Source organism: Ascidia mentula, chromosome 7, assembly GCF_947561715.1.
Source record: "Ascidia mentula chromosome 7, kaAscMent1.1, whole genome shotgun sequence".
In the NCBI taxonomy this organism is placed as follows: domain Eukaryota; kingdom Metazoa; phylum Chordata; class Ascidiacea; order Phlebobranchia; family Ascidiidae; genus Ascidia; species Ascidia mentula.
In genome coordinates, this window is record NC_138572.1 from 8,356,542 (window position 1) to 8,373,250 (window position 16,709).

The following is a 16,709-nucleotide window of genomic DNA, read 5'->3' on the forward strand; positions in this document are numbered from 1 at the left end:
TGGAACAGAAACATGTTCATGACTACACTAAGAATAGCATTGAAGGCAAAACCAACTTATAGTGTGATAGACTTCACCCTAGCATGACTAGAAGCAAAAGCACCAATATACATGACAGAAAAAAAAAATTTGCGTATGGTAAAAAAATACAGGAAAATCTTTGTTACCATCAGAACAATAAAAAGCAATTGCACTTGCACAAAACACTGTTAAACAAATATTCAAACATTAGCTACAACTTGGCACTTGCAGGAACATTCACAAAAGAATTAAAAGACACAAGTTATACAATGAGCCAAAATAATTAAAGAACTGCAGATAACATAACTTGATTTACAAACCAACTTTTTAGCATATGTGGAGGAAACAAGCACACTTTGAGCAAATTTGTCTTTCACATTTAACGCAGACATCGGAAAGAGCCGCCAATAACTGCTGACGGCATATGACACATGTTACAGTGTGTGGATGAGCATAGTAATCACAAATTTGTTCAGCCACAAGATGCACACATTTCGAAAAGTGAAAGGTGCATCGTTTGATAAGCCAAGTAAATGCAATTATTTCACTAGGTCAGAGAAGAGTAAAACAAATGGGAAAGCATCTATACGAAAGTAATGAACTTTGTATAGGTGTTGTGCACCCATGGCCATATCATACAACCATGCTATTTTTACGTAAATATACAAGCTTGTGTATAAAATAAACAAAAGCAACTTAAATTGGACATAAGGCATGTCTCCTGACATGATCATTAAAATATCTCTCTCACGCATGAGAGTATTGTGCCGTTCTGTACCACAACGATCGTTGAATTTAAAAGTATATCAAGGAGTGGTGTGCAAAGTAAAAGAACATATGTTTGTGTTGGTTTAACTACGCCAAACTAAATCATGCGTCTAGGCGCTACAAGTTGCTGTCCGTCTTTTCCGATTTGTCTTTTACACAGTATAAGTGAGAGAGACAAACAAGAAAAAGGCAAATCGTTCCCGACTTGACTTGGCTACGAGCCTCGTTTGTAGGGGAATCACCTAAAGGCTTTATTTGTTTGTACAGGGCGTATCAAAATTCATTTTAAAAAGGAATTATTTTTCAAAGCTTGCGGGCGTGAGCTAATTCAAAATAATTTCGCCGGCGTGTAAGTTCAGCACCAAGTCGCGGGCGTAGTACGCCGAGCGCTTGCAAGCACGCTACCTCTTGTGACCAAACGCTCACGCTTCCAAGCTTTGTCCCGAGCGTACGCCCGCGGCAATGAAACCAACGAAGAATCCGCCAGCGCAAAGCTTGTGTGGACCCGGCCCAACGGAAATGACAAAGGGCGTAGCCTATAAGGAAAGCAGGTAAAGCTTACGAAATGCCCAACGGTGTTTAAGGAAAGCAGATAGAGCTTATGAAATGGCCAATGCTGGTGTCTAAAGAAATTACCCATCTGTTACCAATTAGATGAGTTCATGCTTCCCCACAAGGGCTTGATTTTGCATACGTTGCTCAGTGTTTTGGATGAATAAGGATTTTGATCCAGCTTAGATGTTGTGACAGTGCACTTGATCTATATAGCTGAGATCATCAAGTTGTCTAAGGACCCTAAACAGTGGCACGATCCTGTCTTGCTGTTTTCAATTCAATGTGTGTTTGTGTTACTAATCGTGTGACGATTATTGCTTACAGCGGGGTACTTTCGAAAAGGCGTACAGGCAACATGCATTCTTTTCGTAACATGGAACACTGTCGGAAAAAGAAAGGCTGCTTCACACAAAAACGCTGAAGTTATCAAACAAACAAACTGCAGGTTGATTTTTACACTGAAATAATAAAGTCTTTCGTACTATTTTTACGTACCAAATTTTTATTTGCACAGCAAAGAAGATTTTAGTACAAAGGAAATCGACTTTTTTGAAGCAGCATTGCGACGGGTTTAGTAAACCAACTGGCAGTGTTGAAGAATATTGTAACATTTTTTGGTGTCACTGAAGTGAGCGGCAGTAAATAAACAACAAGTAGTTTGAGAAAGAGCAGTAAGGAAAAGATTCAGTAAACATTTTTTAAGTTTCTTTGTTACGTTAACATAAAATATATTCCGTTTAAAGGTTTTCACAAATTTAAATAATTTTCTAAAGATAATAATTTGTAAACACGAAAGTGGAACTATTCGGGAATAAAAAAAAACGTTACAAAGAACTTTCTAAAATGCTTGAAGCTGAACAAGTCATTAAAAAATGCAAAACATTTTGTAACGATAAGAATTAAAAATACGATTGCCATTTATACGTTTTTGAAGAGTAAAGCCGCGTTTTTGCCAAGGACAACAACATCGTATGACAAAACACGGAGCGCAAGGTGGTATACATTAGCAAGCGATTTTTGCCCAATATAATAGTACTTTTCACGAAAAAGTTAAATTATTGTGCATTTCCCAAGCCCTGTGCAGCAATGCAATTGTGCTCCACGGCAAGACAGTTCTTGCAAATCTGTCTTCCGCATCGCACACACACATCTGTGTAATGTAATGGTTGGGGCTCCAGCTCTCTCCCGCATACCACACAAGCATTGGTTTCATGCTCGTGCGCTTCATGCGACAACATCTTTCGTCCACAATATACACAACCCTCGTAGAGGATATCAGATTCTGGAACTTGATTCTGAAAAACATAATTCCCTTTAATTAAGCGGTTTTGTCCCGTATAGCTAAGTTATCGTTTGTCATTTCGTACAATCGAAATGTTGTCATTGAGTTTTTGTGGCGAATCTCACTAAACTTTAAAATACATTAACTTACGTTCGCCACCCAATCTGCTTGGCGTCTTTGTTGATTTGGACCTATGTAAAACAAATTAAAGGAAATTTTAAATGTAAATCTGTGCACTTGCTTACCTTCAACGATGTTCAAGGCATATTAAATTACATACCGGTACGTGCAAAAGCGTGTGAAGAATTGCTATTTACAGCAGTTGACTTCGACATCGTGTCGTTTTCACTGATCGAAAAGTGGTTTTCCATTAGGCAAGACTGTTTTTTGGGGAAGTTCTTGAATTTAATCCTAAATAAAGGATTTTTTATCGGTTTTTGTTGCGAATTTACAAACCTTTAGGGCTAGGCCTATGTAATGCGTAGGGTTAGGTTAACAATTAAACCATCATTAAGCAACAGGTGTATTTTTCCATCCACACAAAACGAGTTGCAAATAATAGGCTAACGTTAAATTACATAAACATAAAGTTTAGGGTGACCTCTTCCTGTTGGCTTGTGCAACTTTATCAGAACTGGAATCACGGTGAACAGGCAGTCCAAAGATAAGATGTTTGCTTTCTTTCCAGATTTGATAAATTTCGATGACCACAACTTTCAAGACTAAAGTACAAAACAATAGTTCGTTTTTAACCCGATGCGCTTATGTAAGGTTTGCTATTTGTGGGAGCATGTGTTCTTTTGTAACGACATTCCCAAAATAGGGTTTATAAATATACAACGTGCATTTGCAAAGGTGCACTAAATAAAATTTACTACACGTGTAATGGTCTACTTCGGAGAACGTTCTTTTGCAATGAAACAACACATTAAACTTTACAAATAAATGAGATACTGCAGTGATGAGTAGCCTATATTATCGACTTTTGAAATCTTGCACCTACATTTTTTCAGTCTCTTATTGCTCTCTGCACGCAAAGGGTCACAACCGCCCCAACGGCGAAAGCGGCGCAATATTATTACTGACTTACCTTCAACCACGACAAACGCAGTAATGGGGTAGGCACTCAATGTACGAATACTTGTAGTACATTCATCAGATGTATTTAAAGAAGAGGCACTGAACAAGAAAAGCATCAAACAAACGAAGTCTTCATGACTGTGACACAAAATGTTTGTCATGTGATAAATCTCTCATGCCATAGTGTGTACTCAAAAATTACCTGCAATAACTAAATAGTTTACAAACTAATAGGACTGCAGCACGTACTTCTTTCATCAAGAAATCCAAAGCAAAGAAAGGCATTTTTGGAGAAGGGTAAAAAATGGAAAGTAAAATCTATATGCAATAGCCACAATCCTAAGACAAACATATTTCGATTGAAAAGCATCGTCAGTACAGAACCATATTCACATTCGCAACCTGAGGTTTGACTGATTAAAGGGATTTTACCCCATATGATAAACCAGTACGTGTCGGTATTTTTTCACAAATTGTAGTCACCACATGACCACACAATTGCTAATATGTTATATGGAACGAAAAAGTAGAATCTTCACAAAAAAAGATGATCAATTAAATGGAGTCCTCATAATGTGCAAAGTTTAACAACATTATTATAAACAGCGTTGGGCAATATGTTATTGTCTTGGGAAAAATACTAGGACCCGCCTTAACCTTGCAGAGTTTAACCGTGGCCCGCGACAAAAGGGAAAGGTTGCCGACACCCAAAATAAACTGTGTGAAAAAGCTACCAGGACGAGGCGGGTTCTTGACCAAAAAGGTGACACGGGCCATGTGGCACCAGCATGAGACTATATACCCGCACCCAGTGGATTGAATCAAACAGAAAAAGCACAATGTTGCCATGCTGGTGTCACGTAGCCTAAATTTGGTAACACACAAGGCATGTTGGTGCTACATGGCCTGTGCCACACTTTGGTTAGGCCTGCAATTCCCTTTTTCCTCTTCTCGCGCTAAAAAAAACACGGGAGAGCAAGCGCCGCATGGAAAGGCTAGGAGTGGGAGGCGCGGGAGGGCAACCGTCGACTCTTAAAATATTTGTATGTTGTACCTTACTTTCGTGATTGTTGTACAGCGCAAATCTCTTCCAATCACTCAAAAATGGCGAAACAAATACAATTTTACCAATTTGCCTCACTTTGTATCTGTAATTTTTTCACATAACTTGCTTATTGGCGAAATCGGAACTCTCTTAAACTTTCCCGTGTGCAAGTAGCTGCGTGCTGCACAACTTTCCGGCTGTCAACAATACATGGCTCTGGCGTATACGTTTTCTATTTACGTAAACCAAGTATTTTTTTCATCCAAATGTTATATTGACCCACAGCCTGTACAGTTACACTCAATATTGCAGGAAAATTTTGTGGTATTTTTTAAACAACCATGCAAACATAATTTGTACCTAAGCCTTCTGCAAATTATAATTTTTTTCAATGCAATTCAACATCACTGACATCAATATCACATGCGTCTTGTTAAAATTTTTTATTCATTCTGAAACACTGCAGCAATACATACTGCACATAGAAAATTGCAATATACTACAAAAATTAATTTAAAAACAAACTGCATATTTACACAATCCTGGCTTATCATTAGTAGGAAGTTAGAATATTTTGTGGCAAACAGAGGAGTTTGACAAATCACACATGAAAATCTATATTGAATATGCGAATGGCATTGACTACAAACTGTTTAAAGTTAGGTTGTCATGTTGGGCATTGTAGCTATGTATATACATAAGAAAACCTTGCAACAACAAATGTTTTTAAGATTAAATTATCCAAAAACCAAGTTTAGCAATTGCACATTCAATTGCAGAGAATTGTAGATTTGTCCAATCTTCTTGTCAAATACTTCTAAATGTAGTACAAGTTCAAGTTTTTTTCCTAAAGCTTAATCCTGTTCAACAAACAAATAAAAAGCTAATTTTTTTAATGAAAACTGCAGAATGGCAAAACTCATTACTACTATACCACTAGAAACTCCAAAATAGGCATAGGTTGTGTGACAAGACCTTAATAATTGGGTTTATTAAAGCACATGCTCCATTGTGGATGCATAACAGACATCTTTGTCAATATACACTAACTCTGAATGTATATTGAGGTAAAAGTCACAAAATAAGGCTTATTCATGGGACAGTTCTGTTGCCTAACATTAAATTTCCCCAAAAAAACAACAAGCAAAAAAACATGCTTTCAGGGTGGTTTAAACCCACAAACCTCAACATTCTGGGCTTCTGCTCTACTAATTCAATGACAGAAGCTCACTAATTTGGGGGGCATATTGCAGTCAGTTTAGATTGGTGTGCAAGCAATGATCGTTTAAGAAAAAACAAACTTCACTTGATTATTGGAAAAAGAGCAAGGCTCATTGGACAGCACACTGTTGACTGTTTAGAAACCACAGACATATAAACATAAAGCGTTCAAAATAATACTGGATGCTGCTGGTTAGACAGGAAGCCATATAAAATGACAATAAACAACATACATGCTGTTCACAAACTAATAAATGTGATCAACATTGACAAATGCTAATGATGTACTGAAGTTCAGTTTTCCGAATTATTTTGGACACACTTGTTCTACTAACTTTTTTGCAATAACATAAAGAATTACACAACAAATGAAAAAATGCAACATGGGCTCATGCTTGTTTAGTTACACCATAACAAATCTGTTATAGAGAGAGCCAAAATTACATACAAAAAGTGATTGATGATCAGCGTCAGTGTGATCTTTTATTTTTAAATTTTTGCAGACATATTTTGCCACAACCGCATCATCAGTTTCTGTGTTTATTTAAATAGTCTTTCCATTTGAAATATCTTTTTTGAAAACGATAACTTTAAGAGGTAAGATGGTACATACAGACATAAGCGCAGACTTTGTAATTTTTCTGGTATGCCAAATTATACGGCATAAAGAAATACCAAATATCTTTTCTTGATGTTAGGTAGGTGGGGCTACGTCCAGGCTTGCAGTTTAAGAACTTAACACAACACAATTCTACCGCTAAGCACTTTTGCTACAGTTGCAAATGTCAGCACATATGTTTTTGTGCGATAAGACCACATAAATATCAAAAAGGCCCTGGGCTCCTTTGAACTACTGTTTCCAAAGCTACATGTGGCAAGTACGGTGAGTTGAGATTTGATTTTGCGATAACTTCATACGTTAAAAAAATCAAGGTAAATTATTTGTAGATGGCAACAACAGCTGAGACAACCTTAAAACCCAGAACAAAGACAATAATGGAACACAATTACCCTGTCTGTCATAGTACCTTTGTTTATCCTGCAGTAAAACTCATATGATTATGTTAAAGTGTAGGTTCTGGTTGACATCACTTTTGATTCCGTCAAATATATTCAACAAACCAGCTGCATATTCAGTTTTATTCCTACCCTAACTTTGGCAACAATGTACAACACAATTATTTGTAGCAGTGGTGTACACTGATGAGTCCTTGTTGTACATGTTTGACCTGTAAGGCCCCATAACTACAGCTGGTGATTGTAGCACTGAATTAGCTTTCAAGGTAGCAGGCACAGAAGTTTTCACTTTTCCAGTACTTTTCAATCTATGTACTACTGTGTGAAGTGAACTGCTGTAAAGTACCTTATATGAATCGTGTGCACTACTTTCTGCAGCTCAATGATCATTATGGCCCTGTTGTTTCATCAACTGATTTTCTTCCCTGTTAAAATACACCAAAACAACAAATCAATGGAAACAAAAATCAATATAACTCAAACTCGACAAGAATGAAAATTGGCACTTATATTATATACATAAAAGATTAATAATAAATTATATCCACATGGCTTAAAATTGGCCCGACTAACAATGTATTTTCTGCCATATATTTTGGGGTCAGGCGTTTTAAATCATATCAAAGTTATAGCTTTACACAATATATCGTGTAGTGTTTCCCTTTGTCCCCAACAATTTTTATGCAGCAATGAGTTAACAAAACATATGTTTCTGACATATGTTATAGCCATGATAACTTCTGAATTTGCTGTTTATCTGTGCAAACATTAAACATACACATAGGGCTGGTGTTAATGTAAGTTTGACTCATTTATCCCTATTGCTTTTCTTATGACTATTTCATAGTTCTGACTTTGTGTCAACTATTGGTTTGACGTCACAATGCTGCAGGTAAAGATTGGCAGAAATGTATCGGTTTCTATAGGAGTTTTTCAATGAAATATGTAACGCTGTGGTAAAACATTTTGAGGGACAAATTTTTGTTTGGGCAAAGCAGAAATTGTACCCATAAAAAATGCACACAACAATCAGTTGCTGTTAGGTGCGATAGTTGGCGTTAATTGCAGATCTCAAACTTCTCCTATGCTGAAATTTTCGCTTTTTAAGCTTGGTATATACTTATATTCTTCGACATTTTCTGCTTTGCCTAACACAAATTTTTTCCACAAAAGGATTTACGGCTGTGTTACACATGTTTTAGTAAATAACTCCTATTTAAACCATGCATTTTCAGCAAATCTTTACCTGCAGCATTGTGACGTTAGACCAAAATCAGAACCATGAATACACTCAATTTAGAACAACGGCTTTTTCCTTTTGTTACAGTACAACTGTCAACAGCAACATTCATGACAGGACATATTTGGATGCTCTAGATACAAATACATCAAAAACTAAAATTTCAAATCAGACAAGATAACTAAGTAATAAGGAAAAAACTCAAGAGGTAAAAGACCACATTTTCTGTAAAACTAATTTTTTTCCACACTAATTCCACAGAATTCCACATATATGTTGCCAGTTGCTCGATCCTGTGATAGTCTTATATGCAAGAAATTTTTCTACAGTGCACTATAGAACTAACTGTATTTTTTTCGTTTCAAACAGCCGTCCTGGTTTGCACCTTATAGAATGGTACTACAGTCTCAACTCTCAAGTGAGTAATGTAAGGAGAAAATTTTTAAAGTTTGCTATCGCGCGATATCACGCAATCACTCATGCGGAAAATCAGAACTCACCGGTTGTTGATAAATTGTTTGAATACAAGAAAATTGGTATAACAGAGATAAAAAGAATTTTTACGACGTTAAAGTTAAATGCGCCTTTGCATGTATGCTAATACACGTTCATTACCTTTACCTACAACCCAACGTTTTTTTTGCGAAGATTCGTTTTAGTGCGGCTAAACCCGATCGCACAGTGTATTGTCGAGAAACAACAGAAGGGCAAAAGACTAAATTACATGTTTCAGACAGGAACAAAATATTCAACAAGTATACATCCTTGATTTCGCCAAGAAGGAAACATTTCAGACAGTATTTCATGTTTTAGGAAACGATCAAAACAGTTGTGTGCCATTTATAGGTACGTTAAAAGTGTTAGGCTCCATGGGGATTACATGGCCTTCAAGCATAGTGCCATGGCGGGGACCTTTTTAGGATTTAGGCTTTCACCTCTAAATAATATCGCACTCAATTAAAAAAAAACAGTCCAGTTTGTTGGCTCTGCAATAATGCACCTGCTTGCTGTTCCGCTTGTTTGCCTATAGTGATATAGGTAGCCTACATATAATTAACAAAATTTTAGATTGGCTGCTTCAGTCCAAATTAGGCGAATAATTGTGTTATGAAGAGCGCCGTAAAAATATCATATAAAGCTCAAATTGCTCTCGGTCGTGTTCAAAACGTTTGCAAATGATGTATAGCAGAATATTTGCTTCAGCTTTTTCGTTTATATAGGCTACTAAAAAACTCCCAGAGTCTTTATTTAAACCTAGGTTCGGACTATCATTCGCAAAGTTATGGTTGGATTAAAGTTGCTTTCGTATTGGTTCTGTCGTAGACCGATCTTGTGTGTTCATCGTTAACGCCGCCCTTGTGGCTAATACGCCCTATGCATTAAAATTCAAACACAGTTTTTCGATACTTAATGACGTCATAATATAGCCGCCCCCCCTGGATAAATGAAAACTAGGCGCCTATGGATGTGGCGGATCGAATTCCGAACATTTATCTCAAATTTTACATTTATTGTGTTTTACTCTAATTTAAGCAATAATGGTTGTTGGGATTTATACACAAAAGAGAATATACGAAGCAAATACTGGCAAAATTTAACGCATATAACGACATCTGAAGAAAATCATGTTGCAACAGCGAAAATATAAACGGCAAGTGTGATTTTTTACTACCAACAAGCAAACTTATGACGTCACTGAAATACTGGGATTCAGCTGAATCTCTCTGTTTTGGCACAACTGTACACTATAGCTCCACCACGGCAGATTTAATACATATGTACCCATCAATCGATTTACAACAAGTAGGTGTTTTAGGTTGGTTGCAGGGCAGCATCATTAACAACCCTTGCATCATAGATTGTTGTAAGACGATTTTCTCAAATGGTTGATCCTGCACCATTTGCTCAAGCATCCGCAGATAAAGAGTATAACATTCTATTTTGCAGGCAATAACAAAGTGGTCAATAAGTATATATTCTCAATTTCTTCCGAGAAGGAAGCACTTCAACCACTACTTGTGTTTGTGGAAACAATCAAAACAGTTGTGTGTCATGGATCTGCATGCAAGTAGATTTGGATAAAATGACAATTTTAAAACATGTTGATTGTAATCTAAATTTAATGGCACTTTAAATAAGTTTTTATCATTGGGACTACAAAAACATATCATGAGTGTGAAAAGATGTAAATATTAAAGCATGCTAAACAGGTGCGAACCAACAATTTTTTACAAAAACTTGTTTATAAAAATGGACTTTAGTCAACTGTAAAAAACAAATGAATGTATTTGCTAAACTAGGTTTTTGTTTCAAAATTTGTTCTTAATCAAACACAAAATGTATTTAAATAACTTACTGCGTTTGTGACATAGCAGCAAATTAAAGCCCACTTGTTGATTTAAGAACACTGGTCGATTTTGAAACCTGTATTTTTTGTTTTAGGACACTGTCATATTGAAATGCTTTAATTAAAGTTAGCCATTTTTTTTATTACCTTGCATCACAATTTGTTGCCGGTTCCATCTTTATTTGTAACCAAACACCAAATGATGTCATCACAATTCATCTTGTCCATGCATGTATTCATTGAGCAATGTAAGCAAATCATCAACATACATTTTTTTTTACTCCCTGGGAGCTCATGAGTTTGGACAAAAACAGCAACTGGTTCCGAAACTGAAAGAAAAGAAGTTGAAAGGACTTCTAAAACCGAGAAAGCTGAGAAATAATTGTCATTGACATCTCACTTTATCAACAAATTGAAGTTTATGTCATAATACTGCAGCCCGGGTTTCTATAATATTTTATTTGAATAAATCTGAAACAAAAGAAGCAAAACTGGTCTGCGTCATTTGCTTCATTCAGAATTACAGAAAACACAATATAGTGCTTTTTGCTAGGTTATGAGGATTCTTTCAGGGTTTTGAGGTCCACCAAGTCTCACGTATGGTGGGCGAAACATTGGTTACAAAAAACACTTTCGAAACTTTAGTGCCAGAAGAACAATTCTTATAAAATTCACACTGTTTGTGTGATTTCTTTTCTGAAGTGTCTGCAATCTGAATATTATGTTTAAAACCAACATACCCAAAAAAGTTCACATGGCTACAATGCATCGAAAGGCACCATACAAGTTAGATTTCCATAACGGTAGTTCCCAACCTTTCTTGGCTGCAAGCACCCCTGTGGAATGTATTAGGATTTATTGGGTACCCAATTGGGCAAACCAATAACCAAGAGCCACAAATGCTGCAGCCTACAATTACCCGTTTTTCTTGTGGGGTTTAACATCATAATAAAAATTTGTTCCCTCGGTTACCAACAAATAATAAGGTGAAAAAATATTGAAAAGAAAGAAAAGCTTACAGCACCCCTGATCGAAGGTTATACAATTGATACAAATGGCATTTGGAACTTGGAAGTACTGGCAAAAATGTTTTGCAAGGTCGGATCAGTCACAGCTGAAAAAAAGTTCCTAAAACCACATGGATAAAATAAGCAACGTTATATCAGAATCAGCCCACACAGAATACTCGGGTTATGAGGTTTTTGGAAAAATGTCACCGAAAACCAGCTATAAAACGTGCAACTCAGGTTATTCCTGTTAGAATTGTAGCATATTATTCTATTGTTTAAATGCTAAACATGTCATGTAACCTTTGTCCATTTACCTGCATTTCACGAGGGGTCAGAACCGAATTCCCAGCGAGCGAACAACATGCTGCATAGCTACTGAATACTGACTGCACACACTTGTGCACGTTGAAAGGGCTACCCCGGCCTTTTTCTCTTCGTCGAAAACGAGAGAGTCCTTGTTTGCCGCGGCAGTCACGTGTTGAGGCAACTGATTTTGTCCAGACTACTGATGTAAAAGGTGTTGAGTCCAAGCCTAACTGATGGTTGATGAAAACTTTTTAAAAAAACACTCTCGTTACAGAAATTTATTTTGGCTGAAACCAAATCCAATGATTTGATTTTAATAAGCTTTTTACAAAAAGTCGTTTTTAGAAAAAAAACCGTTTCATTGCTGTAGTACCTTACTAACCAAAATGTGTAAGGGGGTTTCCCTATTTGAATAGTTTTCAAGCGTGTTTTAAGTTTTTGGATGAATGTCTTGCGGAATCCGAATTATTTATTAAATGCTGCGAAATGTAGTTCTCAACAACATGTTTACATTTAATTTTTATACATATGAAATTTTTGCTGAAGGGAATTTTTCAGATAAAAGCTTTCTTGTTCTGAAAAAAAATCTTTACGCAAATAAATTTTAATCTGGCCATTTCCAGCATTAAATAAAGCCTGCCTTTTCATTATATTTTTTTGAGAGTTAAAAAAAGTATTAAAAAGACAACAAAATAGGTGCAACTGAAACCTAATATTTTTGCGTGTTTTAAACGTGCCAGCTGTTTGCACCCGACACATAATAAGCAATTTAGTAACGAATTGCCCGTCAACCATCGTGTTGTAAATTTTAATTTGGAAAGACCACGCAAGATCCGCGGTTAGCTGTTAGTGCAGCGTACTGCGAACCTACATATATGGCATAAAATCATAGACAAGCAATCCATTTTCGCCGTAGCAAATCGACAAGATATCGCAACACATTCTCTTACAATTTAACCGCTTATACTTGTGCACAGCCAAGCTTAGATTCACGAGTTTATATCCTCCATCGGTTGTGTTTTTTTCATTTAACATATGCTGCTGTTGATTTGTTGCACGACCAACGCCAATTTCTATTTTGATGCTTTTTTTTTCGACAACCAGTGAGCTTTCCGAAAATAACACGGTTGCCTTTAGCCAGCAATAATCTCTGCTGTTTGTTCTCGAGATTACAACGCATTTAACCTGTGTACCGCTAATTGTAACAACAAGAATAACAAGTCTAAACACACGGCTTGTTCAAGTCATATAAATGTATTCATGTACAAAGCTTCAAAGGGGAAAAATACGAAAATAAAGTTATGTAAACACCTATACAATTTAATTACAGTGATGCAGATATAAATATTTGAACTTTGGAGGATTTTTAGTGCAATAAGTAACGTTATGCTTGAGCACACACAAAAACAACCATAAACATTGCATTCCCACAATACAGATCTTTTAACTTAAATATAATGCATTCCACCTTGGTTTTTAAAGTTCAAGATCCATTTGCGGTTAATTGAGAAAACACTTTTTGAAATACTGAGCGATCACTTTGGGGCAAGATTAATCCCAGGTGGTAACTAAAACCCTGCATTGTTCTTAACTCCGAACTTCTATAACTTAAGAACAGGAGTGAGGCAAATGAGTGCATACCCAGCAAATTTGTCTTCCACACCTTGTACACACTTCAGTGTGACTAAATGGGGCAGTTTCCAATAAGGCATGGCAAGTAACACAAGCATTGCAATGTTGGTGCAAATGGGCAAAATGAGCAAGAACACATCGACCACATGATACACAGGCTGTATAACGGCTGGGACGTGAGAAGTCGAGCAATTCCTAAACACACGATTAACTTTCATATTTGCTTTACCACCAGCCTATTTTTTATAAACTTGGGTCCAAATATTTTAGGGGATCCCCAATTCCGAACCCCTTGGATATTCTCTTTATTACAACTATAACACAAAATATCTAATTTCTTTAATTTGCCGTGTCAGTCTCCGGTCTATGCCTATAATGCATTACAAAATATCTAGTTATGTAAAGAACAAGTTTCAGTGTGTAAATTTGGCAATCCACAGTAATAAAAATAAATAGCAGCAACAAAATACTTACGTTTGACACCAAGCATCTTTGCGATCTTGGATCATCAACAAATGTGCGATTAAATTGTTGCTGTGTACTCTCAATGCTAGATGGCACTCTTGCTCTGATATCTGCATTACAAATTTGCGTCAAAAATTTTGACTCAAAATAATAACAATTTCAACGCGTACCACCTAGTTGAGTGTTACAAAATAACCTACAGGATGAAGTAACAAACATTTTGAGATCACTTTCGATTTTTTCAATGCGAACTATATCTGTTAATTACGAAAAGGTGCTCATGTACCACCTGGAATGCCGTCACATACCACTAGTGGTACCTGTACCACCAATTGGGAAACACTGATCTATACGCTAAAATATAAGAACCACCGCTTTGGAGCAAAACAAAACATTTCTATTTTAGTGACTTGACGAAGCGTCGCTTCACAAACATAATTTGAGAGACTCCAAGTAAATCTATAGAAAATCAAACCTAATTCAGAATTCACAGCAGGCAAATTTCTGTGTATAGTCGTTGGTTCGCTGGGCTCTGTGGTTCTAAGTGAAGTATGATGATTTTGTGCAGTTGTGTTGCTGGATACCATGTTCTCTTGAGAGTCTATATTTCAACAAATACTTTGCTTAATACAATGGCATTTTTTTATCATAACAGATCCTTCACATATCACCTCCAACAAAAAAAAAATACCAAAGTTAATTTTGTGTAAGAGTCTATCACTGTTTAGTAAATCAATTCAATGTAAATTGTTAAACGAAGTAAGACACTTACTTGCTTCAGAGTAACTGGTAATATCTGGCTGTGTGGGCTGAACAATTGACATTGAAACTCCATCTGGGCTTTCAGAAAATGTGCTGCTACAGTGTGCTTGATTGAGGTTTGGTGGAAGCAACTAAATACCACATTTATTAATGCTTTGTATGCCCAACCAAAGCAACTTAAACAATGCTGTATCTCTACCATGTAATAAACACAAATAAAATAAATTATATATACCATCATCAATTTGCAAGTGCACTACATGAAAACTGGTGTCTCTGAAAATAGGCATTAAACGAATAGTAGGCAAAATAGGCATTGTGGCTCCAAACACTCACTGTAGGCATGCAAACCCTGTTTCCAATGTATACCATTCACAGCCTCACTACTTACCATACCTAGCCTCAATGCATACCATACCCAGCCTCAATGCCTACCATGCCCAGCCCCAATGCCTACCATGTCTAGCCTCAATGCCTCCTCTTTCAGAGTAACTCTATAAAAACCATGCCAACTTACCCCTTCTGTTGTGAAAAGATACTGATTTGGCTCCGGTGCCAATACTTCTTCTCTTCCTGTTGCAATTCTATTGGAAGGGCCAGGTTCCTCACTTAAAACCAAAGTCATATTATCTGGGAGAAGCAGTAAAGGATGATCTTTTCAAAAAAGATACGTACTTGTCTGGTATTTGATCAGTTGCTGAAGGTCTGACCTAAAAAATTTAAAACAGTTGGTGCAATAAATTTCTACTTTAAGCAAAATACCCATAATAATAATCATTGATTTGCAGACAAAATCTTGTGTTGTTTCCACTTGTAAGGTCTTATTAGAGAAGCTGGTGACTGCAGTATGTTGTGGGCAGTGTGCACTATTTCTCCACTTAAACTATTGTGGTTGTGTGGGCATTAAACCAAAGGTTAGAACAAAATATTTACCAACAAATTCTGGCATAAATCTTTACAATTGATTGCAATTTTAAACTCTTTTTAGGCCTACCTTTCCATCTTCAAACTCGCTCGAAGTCTCTGCAAAAGAGGCAAAAAAATTTGTGACTTTTCTGCACAATTTTTTTTAATTTGAATAAGCGACCACCTGGTTTACTTACTTACAACAAGTGCTAATGCGGGCATTGTAGCCTACATGATATATGAAATCTTTTTCGGTAAAAATTGAACAAGAAAAATACCTTCTGCATTTGAGGAGCTGTCCGTCATTTTACTGTGAGCGACTAAAATAAATAAAAATATTAAAAAGCGATCCTCCTCTTGTTAAATTGAATTTTTCTCCACTACGACTATGCCGCTCTGCAAGACAAATCCGCCGCCGCAAGTGCTGGTTAAATCAGTTCACGTGGTTTATGACGTCATACCAACACTAGAATGTTTTCAACAGTCACATGACTTTACACCAAACAGCGCCTCTAGTGTAAGAGGTTAAGTTGTGCTTGTGCTACGCGAGCGAGATGCTGTTTTGTGTGATAGAAAGTTTTGGAAATAATCACTTATTTTGTTTATTATACGGCTTTGATTCTAAACTGAATGTCAGGACTTCGATGTTGCGTAATTGGTTGCAATAACAATCGAAGAAAACTGCGTCAGTGGAGATCTAAACAGTGACAGGGTGGTGTGTATGTGATTCTCCATTCGCGCTTCACCCGTTTTCAACGAATTCAGAACATAAAGAAGATCATGATCGATGGGTGAATTTTGGGAAGGTCGTGAAAAAATGCAAATTGACTCACAATTGCTCCAAACAGCACTTTGTTAAAGGCAGGCCAACAACACAAAATGCAGTTCCTAATTTACACATGGGTTATACAACCAGTGTTGTAAAAGCTAGGAAACCACTATCTGGTTGACGAGCAAGTAAAGAGCCCTAACAACTTTAAATAGTCCCAACATAAGTACAAGCCATGAAACAATTGAACCAAGTTATATATTAGGTGCAGGTGGTAGTTGCA

At 36.5% G+C, this 16,709-nt stretch overlaps 1 protein-coding gene and 1 long non-coding RNA gene across 4 annotated transcripts; both read right to left on the reverse strand.

Moving 5' to 3' along the window:
• Positions 1-9,673: 9,673 nt before the first annotated feature.
• Positions 9,674-11,956, reverse strand: LOC145908659 (uncharacterized). 3 transcript variants are annotated; one of them, XR_014403027.1, is made up of 3 exons: positions 11,901-11,956; positions 11,317-11,704; positions 9,674-10,905 (listed from the first exon to the last, which is right to left on the reverse strand). It is a non-coding gene; the product is annotated as an uncharacterized LOC145908659 (long non-coding RNA). The 3 variants fall into 3 exon arrangements; XR_014403029.1 differs by having other exon boundaries at positions 9,674-10,653; positions 10,724-10,905; positions 11,317-11,941; XR_014403028.1 differs by having other exon boundaries at positions 9,674-10,287; positions 10,586-10,905; positions 11,317-11,941.
• A 1,275-nt stretch (positions 11,957-13,231) lies between these two features.
• LOC145909028 (uncharacterized) lies at positions 13,232-16,059 on the reverse strand. Its single transcript, XM_082996348.1, has 8 exons — positions 15,936-16,059; positions 15,746-15,774; positions 15,427-15,461; positions 15,269-15,359; positions 14,762-14,882; positions 14,465-14,590; positions 13,999-14,099; positions 13,232-13,719 (listed from the first exon to the last, which is right to left on the reverse strand). The coding sequence occupies exons 1-8, from the start codon at positions 15,961-15,963 to the stop codon at positions 13,501-13,503; spliced, it is 750 nt and encodes a 249-aa protein (XP_082852474.1). The 5' UTR covers positions 15,964-16,059; the 3' UTR covers positions 13,232-13,500.
• Between the last annotated feature and the right edge of the window lie 650 nt (positions 16,060-16,709).

Coding starts and splice junctions, on each gene's coding strand:
- LOC145909028 (XM_082996348.1), bottom strand. CDS start 15,963: ATGACGGACAGCTCCTCAAATGCAGAAG. Junction 14,883..15,268: donor ATCTTTTCACAACAGAAGGG/GTAAGTTGGCAT, acceptor TGTGGTATTTAG/TTGCTTCCACCAAACCTCAA. Junction 14,100..14,464: donor TGCTGTGAATTCTGAATTAG/GTTTGATTTTCT, acceptor TTTGTAATGCAG/ATATCAGAGCAAGAGTGCCA.